Source organism: Carcharodon carcharias, chromosome 7, assembly GCF_017639515.1.
Source record: "Carcharodon carcharias isolate sCarCar2 chromosome 7, sCarCar2.pri, whole genome shotgun sequence".
Lineage (NCBI taxonomy): Eukaryota > Metazoa > Chordata > Chondrichthyes > Lamniformes > Lamnidae > Carcharodon > Carcharodon carcharias.
In genome coordinates, this window is record NC_054473.1 from 9324556 (window position 1) to 9347684 (window position 23129).

Consider the following 23129-nt stretch of genomic DNA (forward strand, 5'->3'; position numbering starts at 1 on the left):
TTGGATTGTGCAGTATCAAAAAACAGGATTTCATTAGCAGCTCATTAATTATGGAAAAAAACAGCCATTCCCTTGTTTCCAGACAGAGAAATTTTGGGTTGCGTTCAAAAACAGTATCAGGCTTCATTGTGAGCAGCGAAAGCGAATGGAATAACATTGAAATGGGACAACAAAATTTGGGAATTGCAAATGTTAGTGCTACGCACATAATGGGTTAGAATCCTAGAACAGTTCAACACTGCATTTTGCTTTACTATTTATTATATTATTATAGTTTAAAGCAGGATGCCCAATCTTTTGTCTTCTTAGCTGTGCACCATGAAAGCTTGAGAACTGTGTGTGACCTTCTCATTACTATGTGGATATCTCAGAAGGCAGATACTGGCACATCTTGTAATAAGATTTATCACCAATGAGGCAATTACAATAAAAACACATTTAAGGGGAAGTTGGGCAAGTATGTGAGCCAGAAAGGAATAGAAGGACATGTTAGTCAGGCGAGATGGAGTACAGTGTAGTATAAAGGTTTAATGGCCTGTTCTTGTGCTGCAAATGCTATACAAGAAAGATCCTTTCTAAACTTCTGCGTCCACACAGGAGAAACCAGCAAATATCAAATCTAAGAAGAGAGATGGGTTGCCAGGATTTACGGATGATGCCACTTCAAGAAGTTAAAATAATGTACAGTGCTTGTCTCATAGCTTAATGGGTAACTACGTAACCTGGTGAGATCATTAGTCATATAGCATGGAAGATACTAGATTCAATCTATGATCAACAACGAATTAGCAGCTCTTGGGATAACAGAATTGGCCTCAGTACACCTGGGCTGCCACTTCTTATCTCTATCTTACTCAAGAGATTAGTTAGGTTAAAATTGGAGTGCAGGGCATCTGCCAGTCCCCTGAAATGCCACTTAGGCGAGTTTTAATCATTCTCAGGGTGTAAGCATGGTTAGCAGTTGTTGCCCATCTCTAGTGATCCTGAAAAGTTGGTACAGCTGTGGCTTGCTAGACCTTAGATGGCCGATAGAGTCAGCCATATTGCCATGAGCCTGGAGTCACATATGGTACATTTTCTTCAGGAAAGGGTGTTATTGAACCAGTTAAGGTTTTTTTACAACAAACCCAACAGCTTTGTGGCCATTTTAAATGACACCAGCTTTTATTTCCAAATTTTATTCTAATAAATTAAATTCAAATTCTTAAAATTACCATCATGAGATTTGAACTCTCATTCTTTGTATTACTAGCCCAGCAACATAACCACTCTGTTACCATATCCTGGAAGCTGCTGGCATCAGTGGAACTACACTGCAGCAAGAATCAGTATCTTCAACACAATCCAGGTATCTTTCAGCACAATCCAGGCGATACAGCACCTCTCAAATGCATGATCTCTATGCCCCTAGTAGGACAAAGGCAGCAGATGCACGGGAACACCACCCCCTGCATGTTCCCCTCCAAGTCTCACAAAATGCTGACTTGTAAATATATTGTCATTCCATCACTGGGTCAAAATCCTGTAACTCCCTCCCTAGCGCTACAGGTGTACCTTCATCATACTGACTGCAGTGGTTCTGGAAAGCAGCTCATCACCATCTTCTCTAGAATATTCGGCATTTAGGAGGGATAGGTAAAAAGAAAGAGGTGGGGAAGCATTCTTAAGAAATGAGATCGGTACATTACTAAGAGAAAGTCTTAGATTGAAGGATCAAGATGTAGAATTAGTTTGGGTGGAGCTAAGAAACAGAAAGGGGCAGCAAAACTGTTGGGAGTTGTTTATAGGTCACACATTGTAATGCTAATATTGGGCACATTCTAAATCAGGAAAGTAGCGATGCATGTAACATGGGTAATACGGTATTAATGGGCAACTGCAATCTACACATCGACTGGGTTAACCAAATCAGCACTAATGCTGTAGAGGAGGAATTCTTGGAGTGTGTACGAGACGGATTTCTGGAGAAGTACGTTGAGGAGTTAAAGAGCTAATTAATAACCTTGCTGTAAAGAGCCTTTGAGAAATAGTGACCATAATATGATAGAATTTTCCATTAAGTTTCAGTGCGAGGTAGTTCATTCTGAAACTAGGGTCTTAAATTTGAAGAAAGGAAACTATGAGGCTATGGGGGGCAATTGGCTATGGTGGATTGGGAAAATACACAACAAGATTTGACGGTAGACAGGCAATGCCTAGTTTTTAAGGAATACTATACTGTCTACAACATACGTTCCTCTAAGGCGCAAACACCCAAAGGGAAATGTAAATCAACATTGGTTAACAAAAGAAGTTAAAGATTGAAATAGATCAAAGGAAGTGGTTTATAAGGATGCCAGAAAAAGGGTAAGCCCGAGGATTTGGAGCAATTTAGAATCCAGTAAAGGAGGACCAAAAAACTGATTAAGAAAGGGAAAAGAGAATATGAATGCAAATTGGTGAGGAACATAAAGGTAGACTGTAAAGCTTCTTTAGGTATGTGAAAAGGAAAAGATTAGCTAGGACAAATGTGGGTCCAATACAGGTGGGGACAGGAGAATTTATAGTGAAGAACAGGGAAATGGCGGAGAAACTTAACAGTTACTTTGCATCTGTCTTCACGGAAGATGATGCAGAAGATCTCCCAGAAACACGAGGTGACCAAGGGACTTGTGAAACTCAGGAACTAAAAGAAATTAGTATTAGTAAAGAGATAGTTCTTGAAAAGTTAACTGGAGTGAAGGTTGATAAATCCCCTGGACCAGAGTGATGAAGGAGGTGGCCAGAGAGGTAGCAGAGGCATTGACAGTTATCGTTCAAAATTCTATAGATTTTGGAAAGGTTCCAGTGGACTGGAAAGTAGCAAATGTAACCCCATTATTTAAGAAGGGAGGGAGGGAGAATGAAGAACAACAGATCTGTTATATTGACATCAGTAGTAAGGAAAATGTTTGAATCTATTATAAAAGATATGATAACAAGATTTAGAAAAGAGTGGTAAAATTAAGCAGACTAAACATGGATTTATGAAAGGGGAATCATGTTTGACAAACTTGGAGTTTTTTGAGGATATTACTTGTAGCATAGATAAAGGAGAAGCAGTGGATGTGGTGTATTTGGACTTTCTGAAGACTTTTGGCTAGGTCCCACATAGGAGGTTAGTAAATAAAATTAGAGCACATGGGATTGGTGGAAATATACTAGTATGGATTGAGAATTGATTAACAGACAGAAAGCAGAGAGTAGAAATAAATGGATCATTCTCAGGATGACAGACTGTTACTACTGAGGGTACTGTAAGGACCAGTGCTAGGTCCCAGCTATTCACAAGCTATATAAATGATTTGGATATGGAAACCAATTGTAATATTTCCAAATTTGCTGATGACACCAAACTGGGTGGGAACATATGTAGTGAGGAGGATGCAAGGAGGCTTCAAGAGGACTTGGACAGGCTAAGTGAATGGGCTAGAACACGGCAGATGGAATGGAATGTGAATAAGTGCGAAGTTATTTACTTTGGTAGAAAAAACAGAATATTTCTTCAATGGTGAGAGGTTGGGAAGTGCGGTGACCAAAGTACCTGGGTGCCCTTGCTCATAAATCACAAAAATTTAGCATGAAGGTGTAGCAAGCAATTGGTATGTTGGCCTTCATCACAAGGGGATTTGAGTACAGAAGTAAAGATATCTTGCTGCTCTTATAGAGCCTTGGTGAGACCTCACCTGGAGTATTGTGTATAGTTTTGGTCCCCTTATATAAGGAGGGATATACTTGCCATAGAGGGAGTGCAATGGGGATTCACCAGATTAATCCCTGGGATGGCGAGACTGTCTTATGAGGAGAGGTTGAAGAGACTGCGTCTGTGCTCCTGAGAGATTCGAAGAATGTGGGGTAACCTCACTGAAACAAACAAAATTCTTGCAGGGGATGACAGGGTGGATGTAGATAAGCTAAAACAAAAACAGAATTACCTGGAAAAACTCAGCAGGTCTGGCAGCATCGGCGGAGAAGAAAAGAGTTGACGTTTCGAGTCCTCATGACCCTTCGACAGAACTTGCGTGCGAGTCCAAGAAAGAGTTGAAATATAAGCTGGTTTAAGGTGTGTGTGTGGGGGGCGGAGAGATAGAGAGACAAAGAGGTGGGGGGGGGGGGGGGGGGGGGGTGTGGTTGTAGGGACAAACAAGCAGTGATAGAAGCAGATCATCAAAAGATGTCAACAACAATAGTACAATAGAACACATAGGTGTTAAAATTAAAGTTGGTGATATTATCTAAACGAATGTGCTAATTAAGAATGGATGGTAGGGCACTCAAGGTATAGCTCTAGTGGGGTTTTTTTTTATATAATGGAAATAGGTGGGAAAAGGAAAATCTTTATAATTTATTGTAGATAAGCTGTTTCCCCTGGCTGGCGAGTCTAAAACCAGGGGACATAATCTCAGGAAAATGGGTACGCCATTTAAGACTGAGATGAGGAGGATTTTCTACCCTCAGAGGGTGATGAATTTTTGGAATTCTCTACCCCAGGAGGCTGTGAAAACTCATTTAGCATGTTCAACACAGAAACGGATAGATTTCTGGAAACTAATGACATCAAGGAATATGGCAATAACGTGGGAAAGTGGTGCTGAGGTACATGACCAGCCATGATCTAACTGAATGGCGGAGCAGGCTCAGTGGGCTGAATGGCCTACTCCTGTTCCTTTGTTCCTATGTACCCATGGACAATCCAGGTTACTAAACAGTCCTGGATATAAGGTGTTTGGTAAAGATTGAGAAGAAAGAAAGGAGAAAGGGTAGCAGCATTGATTAAGGAGAATATTACAGTGCTGGAGAGCGATGATGTCCTAGAAAGCTTAAGGACAGAATTTATTTGGTTAGAGTTAAGAAACAATAAAAGTATCATTGCACTACTGAGTACATTCTATAGGTGCCAACAAGTGGGAGAGATATAGAGGAACAAATTTGCAAGGCAATTATAGAGACTGGGAGAGTGTAAAAGGGAAGAGAGGAGAAAGAGTTTCTAAAGCGTGTTCAGGGGAATTTTCTAGAGCAGTACATTTCTAACTCAACAAGGAAGGCGGCATTGCTGAATCTGGTTTTGGGAATGAAGTGGGTCAAGTGAATCAAGTGGCAAAATGGAAATATTTAGGAGACAATGATCATAGCATTATCAAGTTTAGGCCAGTTACAGGAAAAGACTAGGAGCAAGTCAGAGCAGAAAAAATTAGTTGGGGGAGGGCTACTTTCAGTGGGGTGAGAATGAATCTAACCCAGATAAACTGGAATCAACGGTTGGCATGCAAACCTGTAAAGAAACAATGGGCTATTTTCAAAGAGGAGATGGTTCGGGGACAGTAGAGTTATATTCCCGGCGGGGGGGGGAAGATAAGGCAAACAAAGTGAGAGCTCCGTAGTGATGAAAGAGTTTGAGAGTAAAACGAAGCAGCAAAAGGATGCATATGACAGATGTCAGGTTGATAATACAAATGAGAAGCAGACTGTATATGGAAAGATCAGAAAGGAAGTGAAAAAACTAATAAGAGAAGCAAATTGAAAGTATGGTAAAAAAAAACTGGCATAAAGGGAATCCAAAAGTCTTCTTTCAGCAATAAATAGTAATAGAGTAGTAAAAGGATGGAGGAGCTGATTAAGGATTTACACATGGAGGCAGAGGGCATGGTTGAGGCACTAAATGTGCACTTTGCGTCTGTCTTTACTAAGGAAGACGCTGCCAAAGTCATAGTGTAAGAGGAGGCAGTTGAGACACTGGATGGGTTAAAAATTGATAAGAAGAAACATTAGAAAAGCTACCTGTACTTAAAATCAATAGGTCACCAGGACCGGATAAGGTTTATCTGTAGATACAGTGGGAAGTAAGGATGGAAATTATCGCAAACTGTCAATAATCTCCCAATTCCCTGAGATACATGAGTGGTTCCAGAGGACGGGAGAAATTCAAATGTGGAAGTTGAGCATAGCTCAGGGACACCAAGGGAAGGCAATTAGAACTTTGTTTATAAATAAGACAGCAAAAAGCAATTTATAAAACAGGCATACCTCTCTCTTAGGTTATCAAACTTCTGTTCTTCTGTAAATTCTGTCTTTGTTAATTTACCAACATATTTATTTTGTTGCTGAACTAATGATTTTCTTGTGTTGTTTTTCTTTACATCACTGCCACTGCATTTCAGAAGTTGAAGGTGTCCCAGGAGTGTGCTGAGGTTAGGGTAACTACACAATGGTGTACAGCACACTGAATGAAGATTCATATGCCCCTTCACAAATGATAGTCCAAATAAGCAAAGGTTTGCACTCTTTAGAGGGGCCAGATGGACACCACAAGGGTGATCTGGAAGATTGTCGAATTTGGGGGAGTCCAGGACAAAAAGGACATAATCTTAAAATTAGAAAAACAGAATTCTCAAAGTACTGTCAGTACATCAGAAGAGGAATAAAAACAGAAAGAAGAGAAATAGAGTAGAGTCCAATTTGACTCTTCTTTGGAACAGGAGTTGGCCATTCATCCTCTTGAATCTGGTCCGCCATTCAAATAAATCATGGCTGATCTCTACCTTAACTCGAACCACCCAGCACGAGTGTCCTCAGGTGTATATGAGGTGGGATTACCTTGTATTCTCCAACGTCTTCTGCATTTTCTTCGTCATTCTGTCAATCGCTGCTTGTTTCTTTGCCTCTGGTAGGAGATCGATCTTGTTCAGGATCACCACCATCCGGGGACACGTAATTTCACCAATCACCAGACATTCCGCAGACTGTGTCTGCATGCCCTTTGTCACATCAATTACCAGCATCATCAGATCAATGATCTGGGAACCTGCAGGATAATGCAACATTTCATTTTGGATTGGTTGAAGCAATTATTGGCAAGTAAAAGAAAATAAGTTACTTATTAATATTTGTACTTTCCACTCAAAAATGTATGCATTAAAATGTAAATTCACAAGCACAATATAAGCTGTTTGATCCCAAGAATAAAACATATTTTGCATCTTTTTACATAACGCATCCACCTTTATTTAAGGTTTAAATCTATTTCATCAGGATATGCCTCTTGAAGTAGGAGGTATTATTTGAACCTAACTCACCAGATTGGAACCCCAAAGGAACAACTTAACTTCAACAGAGAGGAAACTTGACCTGGGTGTAAAATAAGAATTCCACCCAATCCTGTTAGTTTCCTAACAGATGGGACTAGTTAAAATTGCCCCCATGGTGCATGAGAAGATGAATAGATTTTAAAATGAACTCCCTAATCTGCAAATTCAATGTCAATAAAAAAGACAGACTTGCATTTCTATATCACCTTTCACAACCATGGGACATCATTTACAGCCAATGATGTATTTTCTGAAGTGTCGTCATTGTTATAATGTAGGAATTGCAGCAACCAATTTGTCCACAGCAAGCTCCCACAAACAGCAATGCAATAACGACAGATGATCTGTGTTTTTGCATGTTGATCGAGGCCCGGACACCATGGAGAATTGCCCTTCTTCAGAACAGCGCCATGGGAGTGTTCAGCAAGTTGATTCACTGAGCAAGTGAATACTGCCAACAAAGTCCAAGACTCAATCAGATCTGATCAGGATGACAGTAGGGGCTCTACAAATATATTCACAGTTGGAAGAGGGGAAATTCAGTCAGGGATCCTTCTTCTGATTAGTGCTCAGTGACCTTTTGCAGTTTTTTTCATTTGCTCATGGGATGTTATCAGCATTTATTGCCCATCCCTAATTGCCCTTGCCCTTGTTCAGAGAGCATGTAGGCTAGACCAGATAAGTGAACCAGGTGGTTTTTACGACAATTGGACATTTAATTCCAGATTTTTACTGAATTCAAATTTCACCATCTGGGATTCAAACCAGGGTCCCCAGAGCTTTACCCTGGGTCTCTGGAATATTAGTCCAATGACAAGACCACTATGCCACTGCCTCCCCCTGAATGTCAAATGAGGGACAGGATCAGACTCAGCTGTGGTATCCATTGCAGTCAAATGTCTCAGAGGTTTACAATTAAGGCATGTGCATGAGTCACAGCCATGTGGATGAGGGAGCCAAGTGCCTGTGATACCATATAGAGCAACGGGCGGGGGGGGGGCATTGATGCCAGAAAAAGAGGTTATGCTGATAGGATGAGATGAAGTGGAATGGTAGGAGGCTTTTGTGGGCCATAAATCCTGGCATGGACCAGTTGGGCTGAATGGCCTATTTCTGTGCTGAAAGTTCTACGTGATCATAACAAAGAGAGCATGGAAGCACGACAGCAATGGAATTTGAAGCAATCCCATGTGATGCCACAGAGATGTGAGATGTAGATTCCTGCTACTTGAACTCCTGATCTTGAGTTGAAAACCTGCAGCCAACAACAAATAAGAAAGCTGCATCTTCAAACACTGACATTCCATCCAAAATAATTTTACAAAACATGCAACACACAGCCAAATAGAATAGAAGTACAATGAAAGAAGCTGCAATACTGAAAGAAGGTTCAGAGAAAAACATGTCAGAAATTGATCCTACAGGACTAATTAATACATGCTGAGTTGTTTGGAAGAGCACCAGCTGTTTCCTGTTGTGTATCAAATCACGTTGATAAGTGCAGGAAGGGTTAAATTTAACTGCACATAAATCACTGCTGTTTTTAGAAGCAGGACCGTTGGAACCTGTTCACAACTGAGTACACCCGACAATATTTTTCCAAGTGCTTCCTCGCTGTTTCATGTTCATAATGAACCAGTTAAGGTGAAATAGATACAAAGGTGATCTGATTATCAGCCAACACACTGTGCACTGTAGCAAGAGGCCCAAGATGTCCCCTAGAAGACTGATAAATTTAACAGCCTGTGCCAACATTCGCTGTCATCAAAAGAAAAGCTATTATTGCAGAAGTATCTTTCTAGACTAAAAGAACAAGAGCAGCTTGCATTTGTACACACCTTTACCACAGTAAAATGTCCCAAAGTGTTTTACATGATGGTCATCAAACACAATTTGACTCAAAACCACATAAGGATGTATTAGGGTAAATGACCAAGCACTTGGTCAAAGGTAGGCTTTAAGGAGTAGCTTAAAGGAGCAGAATGATGTAGAGAGGCAAAGGGAAGGAATTCCAGGGTTTAAGGCCTGCACAACTGAAAATACAGCTGCCAATGTTTTTTCATTATTCATTCATGGGATGTGGGCATCACTGGCTTGGGTATTTATTGCCCATCACCAATTGCCCTTTAGAACATAATAGTGAGCTGCCTTCTTTGCTGCAGTCCATGTGGTGTAGATGCACCCCCAGTACTATTAAGGAGGGAGTTCCAGGATTTTGACCAAGCGACAGTGAAGGAACGGTGATATATCTCCAAGTCAGGATGGTGAGTGGCTTGGAGGGGAGCTTCCAGGTGGTGGTGTTTTAATGTGTCTGCTGCACTTGTCCTTCTAGATGGTAGTGGTTGTGGGTTCGGAAGATGCTGGCGAAGTAGGCTTGGTGAATTCCTGCAGTGCATCTTGTAGATGGTACAAACTGCTGCTACTGTGCGTCTGTGGTGCAGGGAGTGAATGTTTAAGGTGGTGGATGGGGTGCCAATCAAGCGGGCTGCTTTGTCCTTGATGGTGTCAAGTTTCATGAGTGTTGTGGGAGCTACACTCATCCAGGCAAGTGGTGAGTATTCCATCACACTCCTGACTTGTGCCTTGTAGATGGTGGACAGGATTTGTGGGAGAGTGGGATGGTCAGGAGGTGAGTTATTCACCGCCGGATTCCTAGACTCCGACCTACTCAAGTAGCCACAATATTTATATGGCTCGTCCTGTTCAGTTTCTGGTCAATGGTAACCCCCAAAATGTTGATAATGGGGGATTCAGTGATGGGAATGCCATTGAATGTCAAAGTGTGTTGGCTAGATTCTCTCTTGTCAGAGATGGTCATTGCTGGCAGTTGTGCAGCTTGAATGTTACTTGCCACTTGGCAGCCCAAGCCTGGATATTGTCCAGATCTTGCTGCATTCGCACATGGAATGCTTCAGTATCCGAGGAGTCACAAATGGTGAGCATCCCACTTTTCACCTTATGATGGAAGGAAGGTCACTGATGAAGCAGTTGAAGATGGTTGGGCCTAGGACATGAACAACCCTGAAGAAGTCCTGCAGTGATGTCCTGGAACTGAGATGATTTACCTCTGACAACCAAACCATCTTCCTTTTTGCTAGGTATGACTCCAGCCAGTGAGAGATTTCCCCCGATTCCCATTGACTCCAGTTTTGCTAGGGCTCCTTGATGCCACACTCGGTCAAATGCTACCTTGATGTCAAGGGCAGTCACACTCACCTCATGAGTTCAGCTCTTTTGTCTATATTTGAACCAAGGCTGTAATGAGGTCAGGAGCTGAGTGGCCCTGGCAGAACCCAAACTGAGCATCAGTGAGCAGATTATTGCTAAGCAAGTGCTGCTTGATAGCACTGTTGACCCCTTCCATCACTTCACTGACGATCAAGAGTAGACTGATAGAGTGATAACTGGTCAGCTTGGATTTGTCCTGCTTTTTGTATACAGGACACACCTGGGCAATTTTCCAGCTGTACTGAATGAGCTTGGTTAGGGGCACAGAAAGTTCTGGAGCACTAGTCTTCTGTACTATGACCGGAATGCTGTCAGGACCTATAACCTTTGCTGTATGCAGCGCCTTCAGCAGTTTGTTGAAGTGAATCAAATTGGTCTGTGATGCTGGGAACCTTCGAAGGAGGCCGAGATGGATTACCCAGTCGGCACTTTGGGTAGAAGGTTGTTGCAAATGCTTCAGCCATATCTTATGCACTGCTGCTTGAAACGATCAGCCAGTTATTGGGAATGTATGGTCTACGTACCTGGCATTGCACTGGCACTGAAACTCATACCACATTATCTCTCATTTTCAATGCTAATAACTCCAAGTGTAATAACCTATATATTATTGACACATGCTGGGGTAAGTTCCACATATACTCTGGTGCTTCCCCCAAGTGCCTAATCTGACTCTATCATACTTCTCCCCAGTGACAATAGGTGAGCTTTGACTGTCACCAAAATATCGGAATATGTGATGGGGACGACACATGACAATCGAGCACAAAACTGTCCTGATCTGCCATTTAAGCTTCCAGCAACAGTCACTGGATAACAATCTGAAGCGTTGATTTTCTCCTCCCTAACTCAGGAACACTGCAGCTAATCTTCACTGAATGTTACTGCTGTAAACACTATGAAATGGAAATGTCTGTTGTTTGTAATAGTTTACTGCTCGGTTGTGGAGGAGATGAAATCTGATAACTGAGAAAATATTCCCCAAGAAAAAAAAATCACAAGTTAAATTGCAGCATGAGCTTTGATATATTTATGTTTTAAAATGTAATTCCTGTGTGTGATTTTAAGATTCCACAGGGATGAGGATGTACAATCCCATCTTACCCCGTGAGAATGCTGAATTGTGCTGGGAAACCATTCCACAAGGAAGTTCTCCAGTATTTTGCCCATGTGCCCAACCTTCCCATGTCTGGCTGCACAGACTCACAGCAGCGATTCTGGGCAGTGATCAGGAGTGGGAAGCTCCGCTGATTTTCTTTATTTCCTTGCCTAGCCTGGTGCACTGAGACTAATTGCAATGCTGCTAAAGACAGCTCTGGCTGAGATCAGCTAACACAAGGGTCAAACCTATTCCAAAGAATTATATGAATGAATGAACGAGAAAACTAGAACATAAACATTTGAAGCTTCACAGACCGAGACTTCCCATACTGCTGGCTAGTGCTTCATGTTTAACTCTGCACTCCCCTTCCAAAGTGTGTGACAAAACTCTCTGCGTTGAAGTTTAATAGACCGTGTAATGCAGATCCTCTTATCCTTGGTAGCAACCTCCAAAAATAAAACTGGCATTACAAATTGGAAAATGCAACGAAACAAAACAAACAGCAAGGAAACCAAATCAATAAGCGAGTAACTGAACTAAAACAAATTGATCATAACCATGATAAGATGCTGACAGGAAAGCTCTCCAAAGGGCCAGCATACATGCTTGTTTTACCATGGAGGTCTCTTACGCAGGCCAAACATGGCAACGTGTGTGCTACGATCCGCCAAACCTCGACGGGACAAAAAAGATTTACAGCATGAGAGAGAAAGGAAAATGACCCAAATGAGAACTCTGGAGTAGGTAAATAAAACTAGCTGGATACTGCTCCTCAAGTCAGGATCAAGGATAAACTTTTGCAGCACAGATCTTTGTGTGCTTTAACATTTTTATTGAAGTGTTTATGTGAACGTAAACATATACATTTTTTCTCAATGGCATTCTGCTAAATAGATCCCAATATTATTTCTCATTAAATTACATGAAAGTTCCCACTGTTCTTCAAGCCATATGATTCAATGGCAATAGTTTGCTGTCCATATTACATCAATTCTGTAGAAACAGTAAGAAATCCCATGAAATTCTAACAATGAATTACTTTTGAAGTTTATTCTTTCATGGAATTTGGGCATCACTGGCAAAGTCAGCATCTTTAATTGTCCTTGAAGTGAGTGGCTTTCTAGGCCATTGCTGAGAGTCAGGAATCACACGTAAGCCAGACCAGATAAGGATGGCAGATTTCCTTCCCTAAAGGACACTGGTGAACTAGATGGGTTTTTACAACAATTGACGATATTTTCACAGTCACCTTACTGAAACTAGCTTTAAATTCCAGATTTATTAATTGAATTTATATTCCACCAGCTGCTGTAGTGGGATTTGAACCCATGTGCCCACGGCATTAGTCTGAGCCTCTGCATTACTAGCTCAGTGAATTAAGGCTACCCCTTAATCTGCAGTCACTATTTTTATTTAGGCAGAAGCGACAAACAATTTGCACATAGCAAATCAGATTAATGGCCAGTTGACTTTTTTTTGGGAATGTTGGACAAAGGATAAATATTGGCAAAGAAATGTGTTGAACAGTGTCATCAAATGTTTGACACTCCCTTCACAAAGCAGACAGGACCATGTTTTAATGTATTAACCCTTGGCTTTGCTCCTTCCCCATCTCTGTAACCTACTCCAGCCCTCTGAGAGCTTTGCGTTCTTCCAATTCTGGCCTCTTGAGCATCCCCAATTTCTTTTGCACCATCACTGGTGCCTGTGTCTTCAGCTGAATAAGGCCCAAGCTTTGGAATGCCTTTCCTAAACCTCTTCACTCTCCACCTCTATCGGTTCCTTGAAGACGCTCTTTAAAAACTTACATCTATTCTCTGTCCTTATGTTCTGATGTGTGACTCATGATTCCTGTGAAGTGCCTTTGGATGTTTCAGGCACTATGCAAGGGCAAGCTGTTTTCACTGAAAGTCAGAAACTCCAACTAGACAGCATTCCTTTGGTATTGTACTCAAGCGTCAGTCTAGGTTTTGTCAATAAAAAGAAAAAACTGCAGATGCCGGAAATCCAAACAAAAACAGAAATACCTGGAAAAACTCAGCAGGTCTGGCAGCATCGGCAGAGAAGAAAAATGTTGATGTTTCAAGTCCTCAAGACCCTTCAACAGAACTAAGTAGAAATAGGAAAGGGGTGAAATATAAGCTGGTTTAAGGTGTGTGTGTGTGTGTGTGTGTGTGTGTGTGTGGGGGGGGGGGGGGGGGTGGATGTTGTTGGGACAAGCAAGCAGTGATAGGAGGAGATAACCAAAAGATGTCACAGACAAAAGAACAAAGAGGTGTTGAAGGTGGTGATATTATCTAAAAGAATGTGCTAATTAAGAGTGGAGAGCAGGACAAGCAAAGTAGCTCTAGTGGGGGTGGGGTGAAATAAACGATGGGTGAAAAGAAAAATCTATATAAATTATTGGAAAAAACAAAAGGGAGGGGGAAGAAACGGAAAGGGGGGTGGGGATGGAGGAGGGAGTTCAAGACCTAAAGTTGTTGAACTCAATAGTCAGTCCGGAAAGCTGTAAAGTGCCTAGTCGGAAGATGAGGTGCTGTTCCTCCAGTTTGCGTTGAGCTTCACTGGAACAATGAGCATGCTCTCATCGGGACCTGGAAAAATTTATTAATTTTGCTTCCAATCTCCACCCCTCCATCATTTTCACGTGGTCCATCTCTGACACTTCCCTTCCCTTCCTTGACCTCTCTGTCTCAATTTCTGGTGGTAGACTGTCCACCAATATCCATTACAAGCCTACCGACTCCCACAGCTACCTCGACTACAGCTCCTCACACCCCGCTTCCTGTAAGGACTCCATCCCATTCTCTCAGTTCCTTTGCCTCCGTTGCATCTGTTCTGATGATGCTACCTTCAAAAACAGTTCCTCTGACATGTCCTCCTTCTTCCTTAACCGAGGTTTTCCACCCACGGTCGTTGACAGGGCCCTCAACCGTGTCCGGCCCATCTCCCGCACATCCACCCTCACGCCTTCTCCTCCCTCCCAGAAACATAATAGGGTCCCCCTTGTCCTCACTTATCACCCCACCAGCCTCCGCATTCAAAGGATCATCCTCCGCCATTTCCACCAATTCCAGTATGATGCCACCACCAAACACATCTTCCCTTCACCCCCCCGGCAGCATTCCGTAGGGATCGTTCCCTCCGGGACACCTTGGTCCACTCCTCCATCACCCCCTACTCCTCAACCACCACCCACGGCACCTCCCCATGCAAACGCAAAATATGCAACACCTGCCCCTTCACTTCCTCTCTCCTCACCGTCCAAGGGCCCAATCACTCTTTTCAAGTGAAGCAGCATTTCACTTGCATTTCCCCCAACTTAGTCTACTGCATTCGTTGCTCCCAATGTGGTTTCCTTTACATCGGAGAGACCAACCGCAGACTGGGTGACCGCTTTGCTGAACACCTTCGGTCTGTCCGCAAGCATTACCCAGACCTCCCTGTCACTTGCCATTTTAACACTCCACCCTGCTCTCTTGCCCACATGTCTGTCCTTGGCTTGCTGCATTGTTCCAGTGAAGCCCAACGCAAACTGGAGGAACAGCACCTCATCTTCCGACTAGGCACTTCACAGCCTTCCGGACTGAATATTGAGTTCAACAACTTTAGATCATGAACTCCCTCCTCCATCCCCACCCCCTTTCCGTTTCTTCCCCTTCCCTTTTGTTTTTTCCAATAATTTATATAGATTTTTCTTTTCACCCATCGTTTATTTCACTCCACCCCCACTACAGCTACCTTCCTTGTCCTGCTCTCCACTCTTATTTAGCACATTCTTTTAGATATCACCACCTTCAACACCTCTTTGTTCTTTTGTCTGTGACATCTTTTGGTTATCTCCTCCTATCACTGCTTGCTTGTCCCAACAACCCCCCACCCCCCCCCTCTTAAACCAGCTTATATTTCACCCCTTTCTTATTTCTACTTAGTTCTGTTGAAGGGTCATGAGGACTCGAAACGTTAACTTTGCTCTTCTCCGCCGATGCTGCCAGACCTGCTGAGTTTTTCCAGATATTTCTGTTTTTGTTCTAGGTTTTGTCAATGCTTGGAGTTAGGCCTGAAGCCCAGACCTTCTGACTCAGAAGCGAGAGTGGTACCAACTGAGCCAAGCTGATATTTTGAACGTGGGCAGGCTAGAAAATTAGCCCCTTAAAAATTACCAGAGTGCCTGCGGAAAGTCACATATGGGAATCATGGAACAAATCCATGTCCCATCATACTGTAATAGTATAAGAATATGTGGTCCATACCCAACACTACAAAGAACTATTTAATTCCTGGCATTCTTTCATCCTCACCTGAAGCTGTGACCTGGATACAAGTGCTCGCAGCCTATTTCACCACAATTCTGTCCTCACCTGAGATCTACCTGTAAATCCTGTATCAGGAATCGCCGATTCGTAAGTTAAGGACAGGAATGCTCCCTTCCATTGTCCAGGGCCTGGAAACCCATTTCTGCAGTCCTTCTTGCCAATGCTACCCAAACTGAGCTTGATTAACCTAGGGCTCTGCAGAAATCAAGCCTGGGATCCTTCGTCCTTTGTATGGCCCAGATTTTCAGTCCGCCTTTCATAGTACAGGTACGCATTCTTGTGATGCATACAAAACAAAGTTTCCCAATGTCCGATTTAGTTAAACAAAACCACTCCTTACTTTTAAAACTCATTTCACACTCCTTTTCATTTACCTTGTTGCTTATTTAAGATAGGTGGTAAACTTGAGCTGCTAACATGCATCCACTGGGCCATTAAGTAGTTCTACAACACAATCTTCTGTCAGCACCTCTCACATCAGGAAGCACAAAATGTTAACAAACTCAAACCTCAACCTTAGACCATTCTTTTCGTCCAACATCCCTCAAAAAAAGTCAACTGGTCATTAATCTGATTTGCTGTGTGCTGCTTGTCATTTCTGCCTAAATAAAAAGTGACTGCACTCAATGGGGAGATGATGGTGCAGCATTAATCCTTCTGTAGATCTAATGAAAGAAGAGGCTTGCATTTATATAGCACTTTTTTAAAAATTTGATCTTGGAATGAGTGTCTTTGGCAAGGCCAACATTTACTTCCTATTCCTAACTGCCCTTCAGGTGGTGGTGAGCTGCCTTTTTGAACTGATGCAGTCCGTGTGGTGTAGGTACACCTGCAGTGCTGTTAGGAAGGGAGTGCCAGGGTTTTGACCCAGTGTCAGTGAAGATGCTGGATTGGGGTTGAGCTCCTTGAGTGTTGTTGGAGCTGCACTCATCCAAGCAAGAGAAGAGTATTCCATCACACTCCTGACCAGTGCCTTGTAGATGTGGAATGGCTCTGGGGAGTCAGGAACTGAGTTACTTGCTGTAGAATTCTCAGCCTCTGACCTGCTCTTGTAGCCAAATCATTTATATGGTCAGTAGAGTTACATTTCTGGTCAATGCCAACCCCTAGGACATTGATGGAGGAGGGATTCAGTGATGATAATGCCATTTAATATCAAGGAGAGATGGTTGGATTCTTTGTTGGAGATGACCATTGCCTGGCATTTGTGTGGTGCAAATGTCACTTATCAGCCCAAGCCCAAATGTTGTCTAGGTCTTGCTGCATGCATTGACTGTGGCAGTACCTGAGGAGTCACAAATGATATTGAACATTGTGCAATCATCAATAGACATCCCCACTTCTGATCTTATGATGGAGGAAAGGTCATTGATGAAGCAGCAGAAATGATTGGGGCCTAGGTCACTACCCTGAATAACTCCTGCAGCGATTTCCTTAAGCTGAGATGATTGGCCTCCAACAACCGCAACTATCTTCCTTTGTGCTAGGTATGACCCCAACTAGTAGAGGATTTTACCCCAATTCCCATTGACTTGAATTTTGCTAGGGTTCTTTGATGCCAAATTCAGTCAAATGCTTCCTTGATATCAAGGGCAGTCACTTTCACCTCACCTCTGCAATTCAGAACTTTTGTCCATCTTTCGACCAAGGCCGTAGCAAGATCAGGAACAGAGTTGCCCTGGTGGAATCCAAACTGAGCATCTGTGAGCAGGTTATTGCTGATGAAGTACCTTTCATGAACTCAGGACATCTCAAAATGCTTTACAAGCATTTTTGAGGCATAGTCACTATTGTAATCTGGGGAATGCACAAAACAATTTGCACTCAGGCAGCTCCCACAACAATGAGAAAATGGCCAGATAAGCTGATTCAGTGATTTTGGTTGAGCGGTAAATATTAGCCAGGACACCAGGGGGATATCCCCTACTCTTCTTTGAATAGTGTCTTGGGATCTTTTACTTCCATCCAAGAGAACTAACAGGGCTTCAGTTTAACAACTCATCAGAAAAATGGCAATTCCAACAGAACAACACTTCCTCAGTACTGCACTGAAGTGCCAAGAATTGCGAGAATTGAGTGTTCTCATCTCTGAAGTGGGGTTTGAATCCACAGCCTTCTGACTGAGAGACAAAAGTGCTACATATTGAACCATGACTGTCACTATAAAGGAGTGAGATAGCTGAAGAGATGCTGTTGTTACTTCCTTTTTAAGGTGGGACAGCCTCATGTCCAGCAGTCTGGAAACAACAATCTCACTCAAAGACTCACATGGTTGGCAAAACTTAAGTGTCAGCTACTGTTTGGGCTGAAGGTTTAGTTTGGTGCTGTACAGCACCTGATTAAATCTTTCATTCATATATAACGTTGGGATCAGATCCCATATCACACACAAGAGTTTCAAAGCAAATAAATGGTGCAAGCAGTTAGCATCACATAATTATGGACTACAGCAAACTGTAGCCAGTAACTTAACAGCAGAAAATGACTGTTCATGACCGTAGCTGCATGTTATTCAGCATGTGTTAGCAATGTGTGTACAACACAAAAAGGAATCCAGGCCAAAGCAATCTGGTAAAGTGTCACAGGGAATGGAGTACTTTCTGTTTTCTGCACATTGGTATCTGGCTGTTCTCTACTTCATCTAGGCAGGCTGCAAAGTAAAGCTATGTGTCAGCAATCATAGAATGATACAACACAGGAGGAGGCCAGTCAGCCCATCATGCCTGGCTCTTTGGTAGAACTATCCAATTAGTTCTACTCCCTCTGCTCACCATCAGGAGCTTCCCAGTTCTCAGCGAAGTCAGTATCACTGTACGGGGAATGTAGAAAATTAAGTTATTCCTCGCCAGGCCTTAAGCATTAAGATAAGCATTAAAAACACCAGTTATGCTTTCACAAATTACTGGCTCTGTGATGGTCATGTGCAGAGGAAATTAAGGATTGCACAAATTAAAATGACCAAAGTGGAATTTTCATTATCGATGGAAAAAAACCCCTGCTATTTATAGAGATCTATTTGGGTGGGTGGCACCATTACTAAGAATAGCACCAGTACAAACCTACTTTCCACAATAGGTACAATAACTCTGAGCACACATTGCTGCTTTCAAAATACAAAAGCAATTTTTTTCTATCGTGATAGGAAAGAAGTAGCCACTCACTGGGGAGGTCAAAACTAGAGGACACAAATATAACATAGCCACTAATAATCCAACAAAACGAGAAACTTCTTTATCCAGAGAATAGTAAGAATTTGGAACTTACTACCACAAGAAGAGTTTAAGGCAAAAAGCCTGGATGCACTCAAGGGAAAGCTGTATAAACAAATAAGGAAGAAAAGAAGAGAAGTCCGTGCTGATAGGGTTAGATGAAGTAGAATGGGAAGAGGCTTGTATGGGGCATAAACACCAGTATGGATCAGTTGAGCTGAATGGCCTGTTTCTGTGCTGTAAATACTATGTAGTCACACATTGTCTCTATTACATTGTAACTATTGGACAGCGTGACCAAGAACTAAACACCGATTACAGTCAAACCAGCATTGGTTTGAGATAGGAGCTAAGAGTGATGAGCAGAAACTATTAACTCACTATCAACTCCTATCAGAAAAGTGGGGTAGAATTTTGGGTGGAGACTCTTCACGAGAGTTCAGGAGAACATAAGAAATAGGAACAGTAGTAGGCAGCTTGTCTAGGCCAAGTGGCCTGGTTCACCATTCAATAAAGTTGTCACTGGACTCCTGCGTCAACTCCACTTTCCTGCCCTATTTCCATTTCCCTTGATGCCAAGAATGTATCCATCCCAGTCTTGAAAATACATGACTGAACATCCACAGCCATCTGGGATAGAAAATCGCCAATGATTTACGATCCTCTGAGTGAAGGTATTTCTCATCTCGATACTAAATGGCCAATCCATTATCCTAGGCTGTGACCTGTAGTTCAAGGCTTTCCAGCCAGGGAAAACAGCCGCTCAGTGTCTAACTTGTTAAGCCCTCTCAGAATCTTAATCAGATCACCTCTCATTCTTCTAAATTCTAGAGAATGTTGGCCCATTCTATTCAATCTCTCCTCATAGAACTGACCTCTCATCCCAGGCATCAGTCCAGTAAACCTTTGTTGCACTCCCTCTGAGACCAGTATGTCCTTCCTTAGATATGGAGACCAAAACTGTGCACAGTACTCCAGGTGTGGTCTCACCAAAGCCTTGTATAATTGCAGCAAGACTTTGTTACTCTCATACTGAAATAAGGGCGAATATACTCGAAAGCTTAATCCATCTTTTCTCTTTGCAGATGTTGGCTATTTTCAATACGCTCTCCCCTATTTCAGATTTACAGCTGTTTCTTTTCATCTATAACCTCCAAAAGGTTTCGTGCTGCTGAATACAGCATCTGGCTAAAGTTTGAAATGGATCTACTGAGCCCAATATACCACAGTAATATTTGAAAATCAGGACTTAAATTCTTGAGATTGCACTGAGCCAAGGAAAAGGATTTTTTGGTCTCAGGATAAGCTTTCCATCACAGTTTTTTAATACATTTCAAATAAACGGGTGAAGGCTTCCATTAAAATAGCAGTCAGGGGAGAATGTTGGACCAACATGTTAAACCTGCAGCCACAATTATTGCCAACAGCTGCAAAATTGAAAAGCTGTCTACTGCCCATCAGCACAGAAATTCACAAGAAGAAATGTTAATTATTAAATTTGCCCTTCTTAAAAAAGTGTTTCCTTTAGAAACCATAATTCATCACAGACTACACATAGGAATGTCACTGAGAGCTATTGCCCAGAATGCACTGAAGTAGTTGTCTCAGGTATTAACGGTATTCTGTGTGGTTCCATCATTCTCCTTCATGCAGTCCTCCAGGATAATCAAAGACTTACATTAATATGTCTTGCAAAGATTCTCATGACATTCTAAGCTTTACACATCCAATGAATTATAGTTGAAGTGTAGACTGTTATCAATCTGGATACAAGGTTCCACAAACAAACAGCAGATGAAGAAATTACCAGAATTTGATGGTGATGGTTGAAGGAGGCATGTTGACTAAGGTACGAGGAGAACTCTTCAGTCTTCTAATAATGCCCTGGCATCTTTCCTGGCACTATTCATCGAAATTACTGGAGTGAGAAGATGTAGTGTCAACTATGATTCATCTGAGTCAGAAGGTTGTGGATTCAAGTCTCACTGCAGAGACTTGAACACCAAATCCAGGCCAGCATTCCATGCAAATTGCACTCTTGGTGCGGCTGACTTTTGGTTGAGTCAACAAACCCACTCAGGTAGACGTAAAAGATCCCATATCACTATTTCAAAGAGGAATAAGGGAATTCTCTGCAGTGTCCTAGTCAATATTTCAGCCTCAAACAACATCAGTAAAAAAATTATCTTGCTATTATCGCATTGCTTTTTGTGGAGCTGGCTGTGGGTCAATTAGCTGCCATTGAAGGGGTTCTGAGGTCCTGAAAGGTGCTTTAAAGATTAAAGGCATTATTTTTTGGTTTAATGATTCATCTACAAACAACACTTCAGATAATACAGCACTTCCTCAGGACTGCACTGAATTTTTGGCCAAGAGAATGTGCTATGATCTCTGGAGTGGAACTTCATCCCAACAACAAAGGTGCTATACAATGTTCTAAAGCGCTTCACCGAAGTGTCATAAAGCAAAGTTTGACACTGAACCACACGAGGAGATAGCATAGGACCAAAACCTTTCTCAAAAGAAGTAGGTTTTAAGAAGCGTCTTAAAGGAGAGAAGTGGAGAGATTTAAGGAGAGAAATCCAGAGCTTAGAAGCTTGGCAGCCAAAGACATGGCTGCCCATAGAGGAGCGATTAAAAATAGGGATGCTCAAGAGCCGATATTAGAGGAGCGCAGAGATCTGTCAGCTGTAGAGCCATTGGAGGGAGGGCCAAGGGATTTGAAAACAAGGATGACCATTTTAAATTGAGGCTTTGCTCAACTGGGAGCCAATGTAGCTCAGTGAAAACAGGGGTGATAGGTGAACGGGGCTTGAGCAGCAAAGTTTTGGATTACCTCGTCAACAACCTTCTGACTCAAGAGACAACAGTGCAAGGCCAAAATCCCAGCTAGGCTGACTTAATGAAGGGCTCTGAAGCTGTATTGTATGTTTCTCGGCATTAAGCCACGTAAAAAAAAACCTCATGAAATTAACCAAAAATTCTATGTAGTGTCATAAAATATATTGATTGTGTAGAGCATTAAGGCAGCCACGTAGATGTCACGCTATCCAGGATGGATAGCAGGGTGGAGAAGCATTTACTTTCTCTGCCGGAATCTCTGCCGGAGAGAACAGAGAGTGCAAAATAAGCAGCTGGATTTCAATACACTACATCTGTACATCGTTTAGCAGACTTGGCAAAGGATTTTGTTCGTGAGTAAACTACTGAAATATTAAAACAATAAATAGAGCAGTATTCCCCTTTAAGCCTTTCACGGGCTATATCTGAACTTCTGGTTAAACAACATTAGATGAATCCCTTGGGTGATTTGAGTATTCCTAATATTAACCTTCTGTTACAAGCACAATATTGCAGTCAGTCAACTCTGACACTGTCTATTTTGGTGGTAAAGTAAAACAGATTAAATAACTTTTTAAAAATTATTTTTGTATAGGTAAATGATTAATTATTACAGCAAAAAACAAAATCTCAACTTTGTAGTTTGACCCAAGATGCTGTAAAGACAGCTTGGTCATCCGCTATACAGCAAGTATTAGAGGACCTCTACACAGCCCAGCATAACTTAAGATGAACTTCCAGCCATCGGAAATTTGTAATTAACAAGCTGCGTGTAGTTAAGCCAGTTTTTAAAAAAAATAATTACTATCATATGCTCAAACAATACAAGACTAACCAAAGTGGTCTGCAAAAAGTCTTCTGTAAAGAAATTAAATGTAGTATTCTCAGTCACATGCTGTTGTTTCAAGAATCCTACCCCATCCCTGAGTAATCTTAACTCATTCACAACTAAAAATGCCATTTGGTATTTTGTTCCTTGCAAGTACCCCAAACTCCACAACTCCATCTCCAAAGCTCCATTCGCTAAATAACATGTCCTGGCACATTTTCTAGTTTAAAGCTTCTGTCCTCATCCTAACTTGCACCATGCCCCATTCATCCATTACCTCAGTGTTTGCTGATCCACCTTGGCTCCTAGTCTGGCAAGACGTTGATTTGAAAATTTTCATCCTTGCTTTCAATTCCTTCATGGCCTCAACTCTCCCTATCTCTGTAACCTCGTCCAGCCCTACAACCCTCCGAGATCTCTGCGCTCCTCCAATTTTGGCCTCTTGAGCATCCCTGATTTTCACTGCTCTGCCACTGCCAGCCACGTCTTCAGCTGCTAGGT

The 23129-nt window shown here is 42.1% G+C and overlaps 1 protein-coding gene across 2 annotated transcripts in view; it reads right to left on the bottom strand.

The window, feature by feature from the left end:
* The window catches only part of eefsec (eukaryotic elongation factor, selenocysteine-tRNA-specific), a 445969-nt gene that overhangs the window by 332763 nt on the left and 90077 nt on the right, over window positions 1–23129 (bottom strand). For both annotated transcript variants that reach the window (XM_041192567.1, XM_041192566.1), the window contains exon 2: window positions 6613–6820. In XM_041192567.1, the coding sequence (XP_041048501.1) occupies window positions 6613–6820 (208 nt within the window). The remainder of the gene's footprint in view (window positions 1–6612; window positions 6821–23129) is intronic.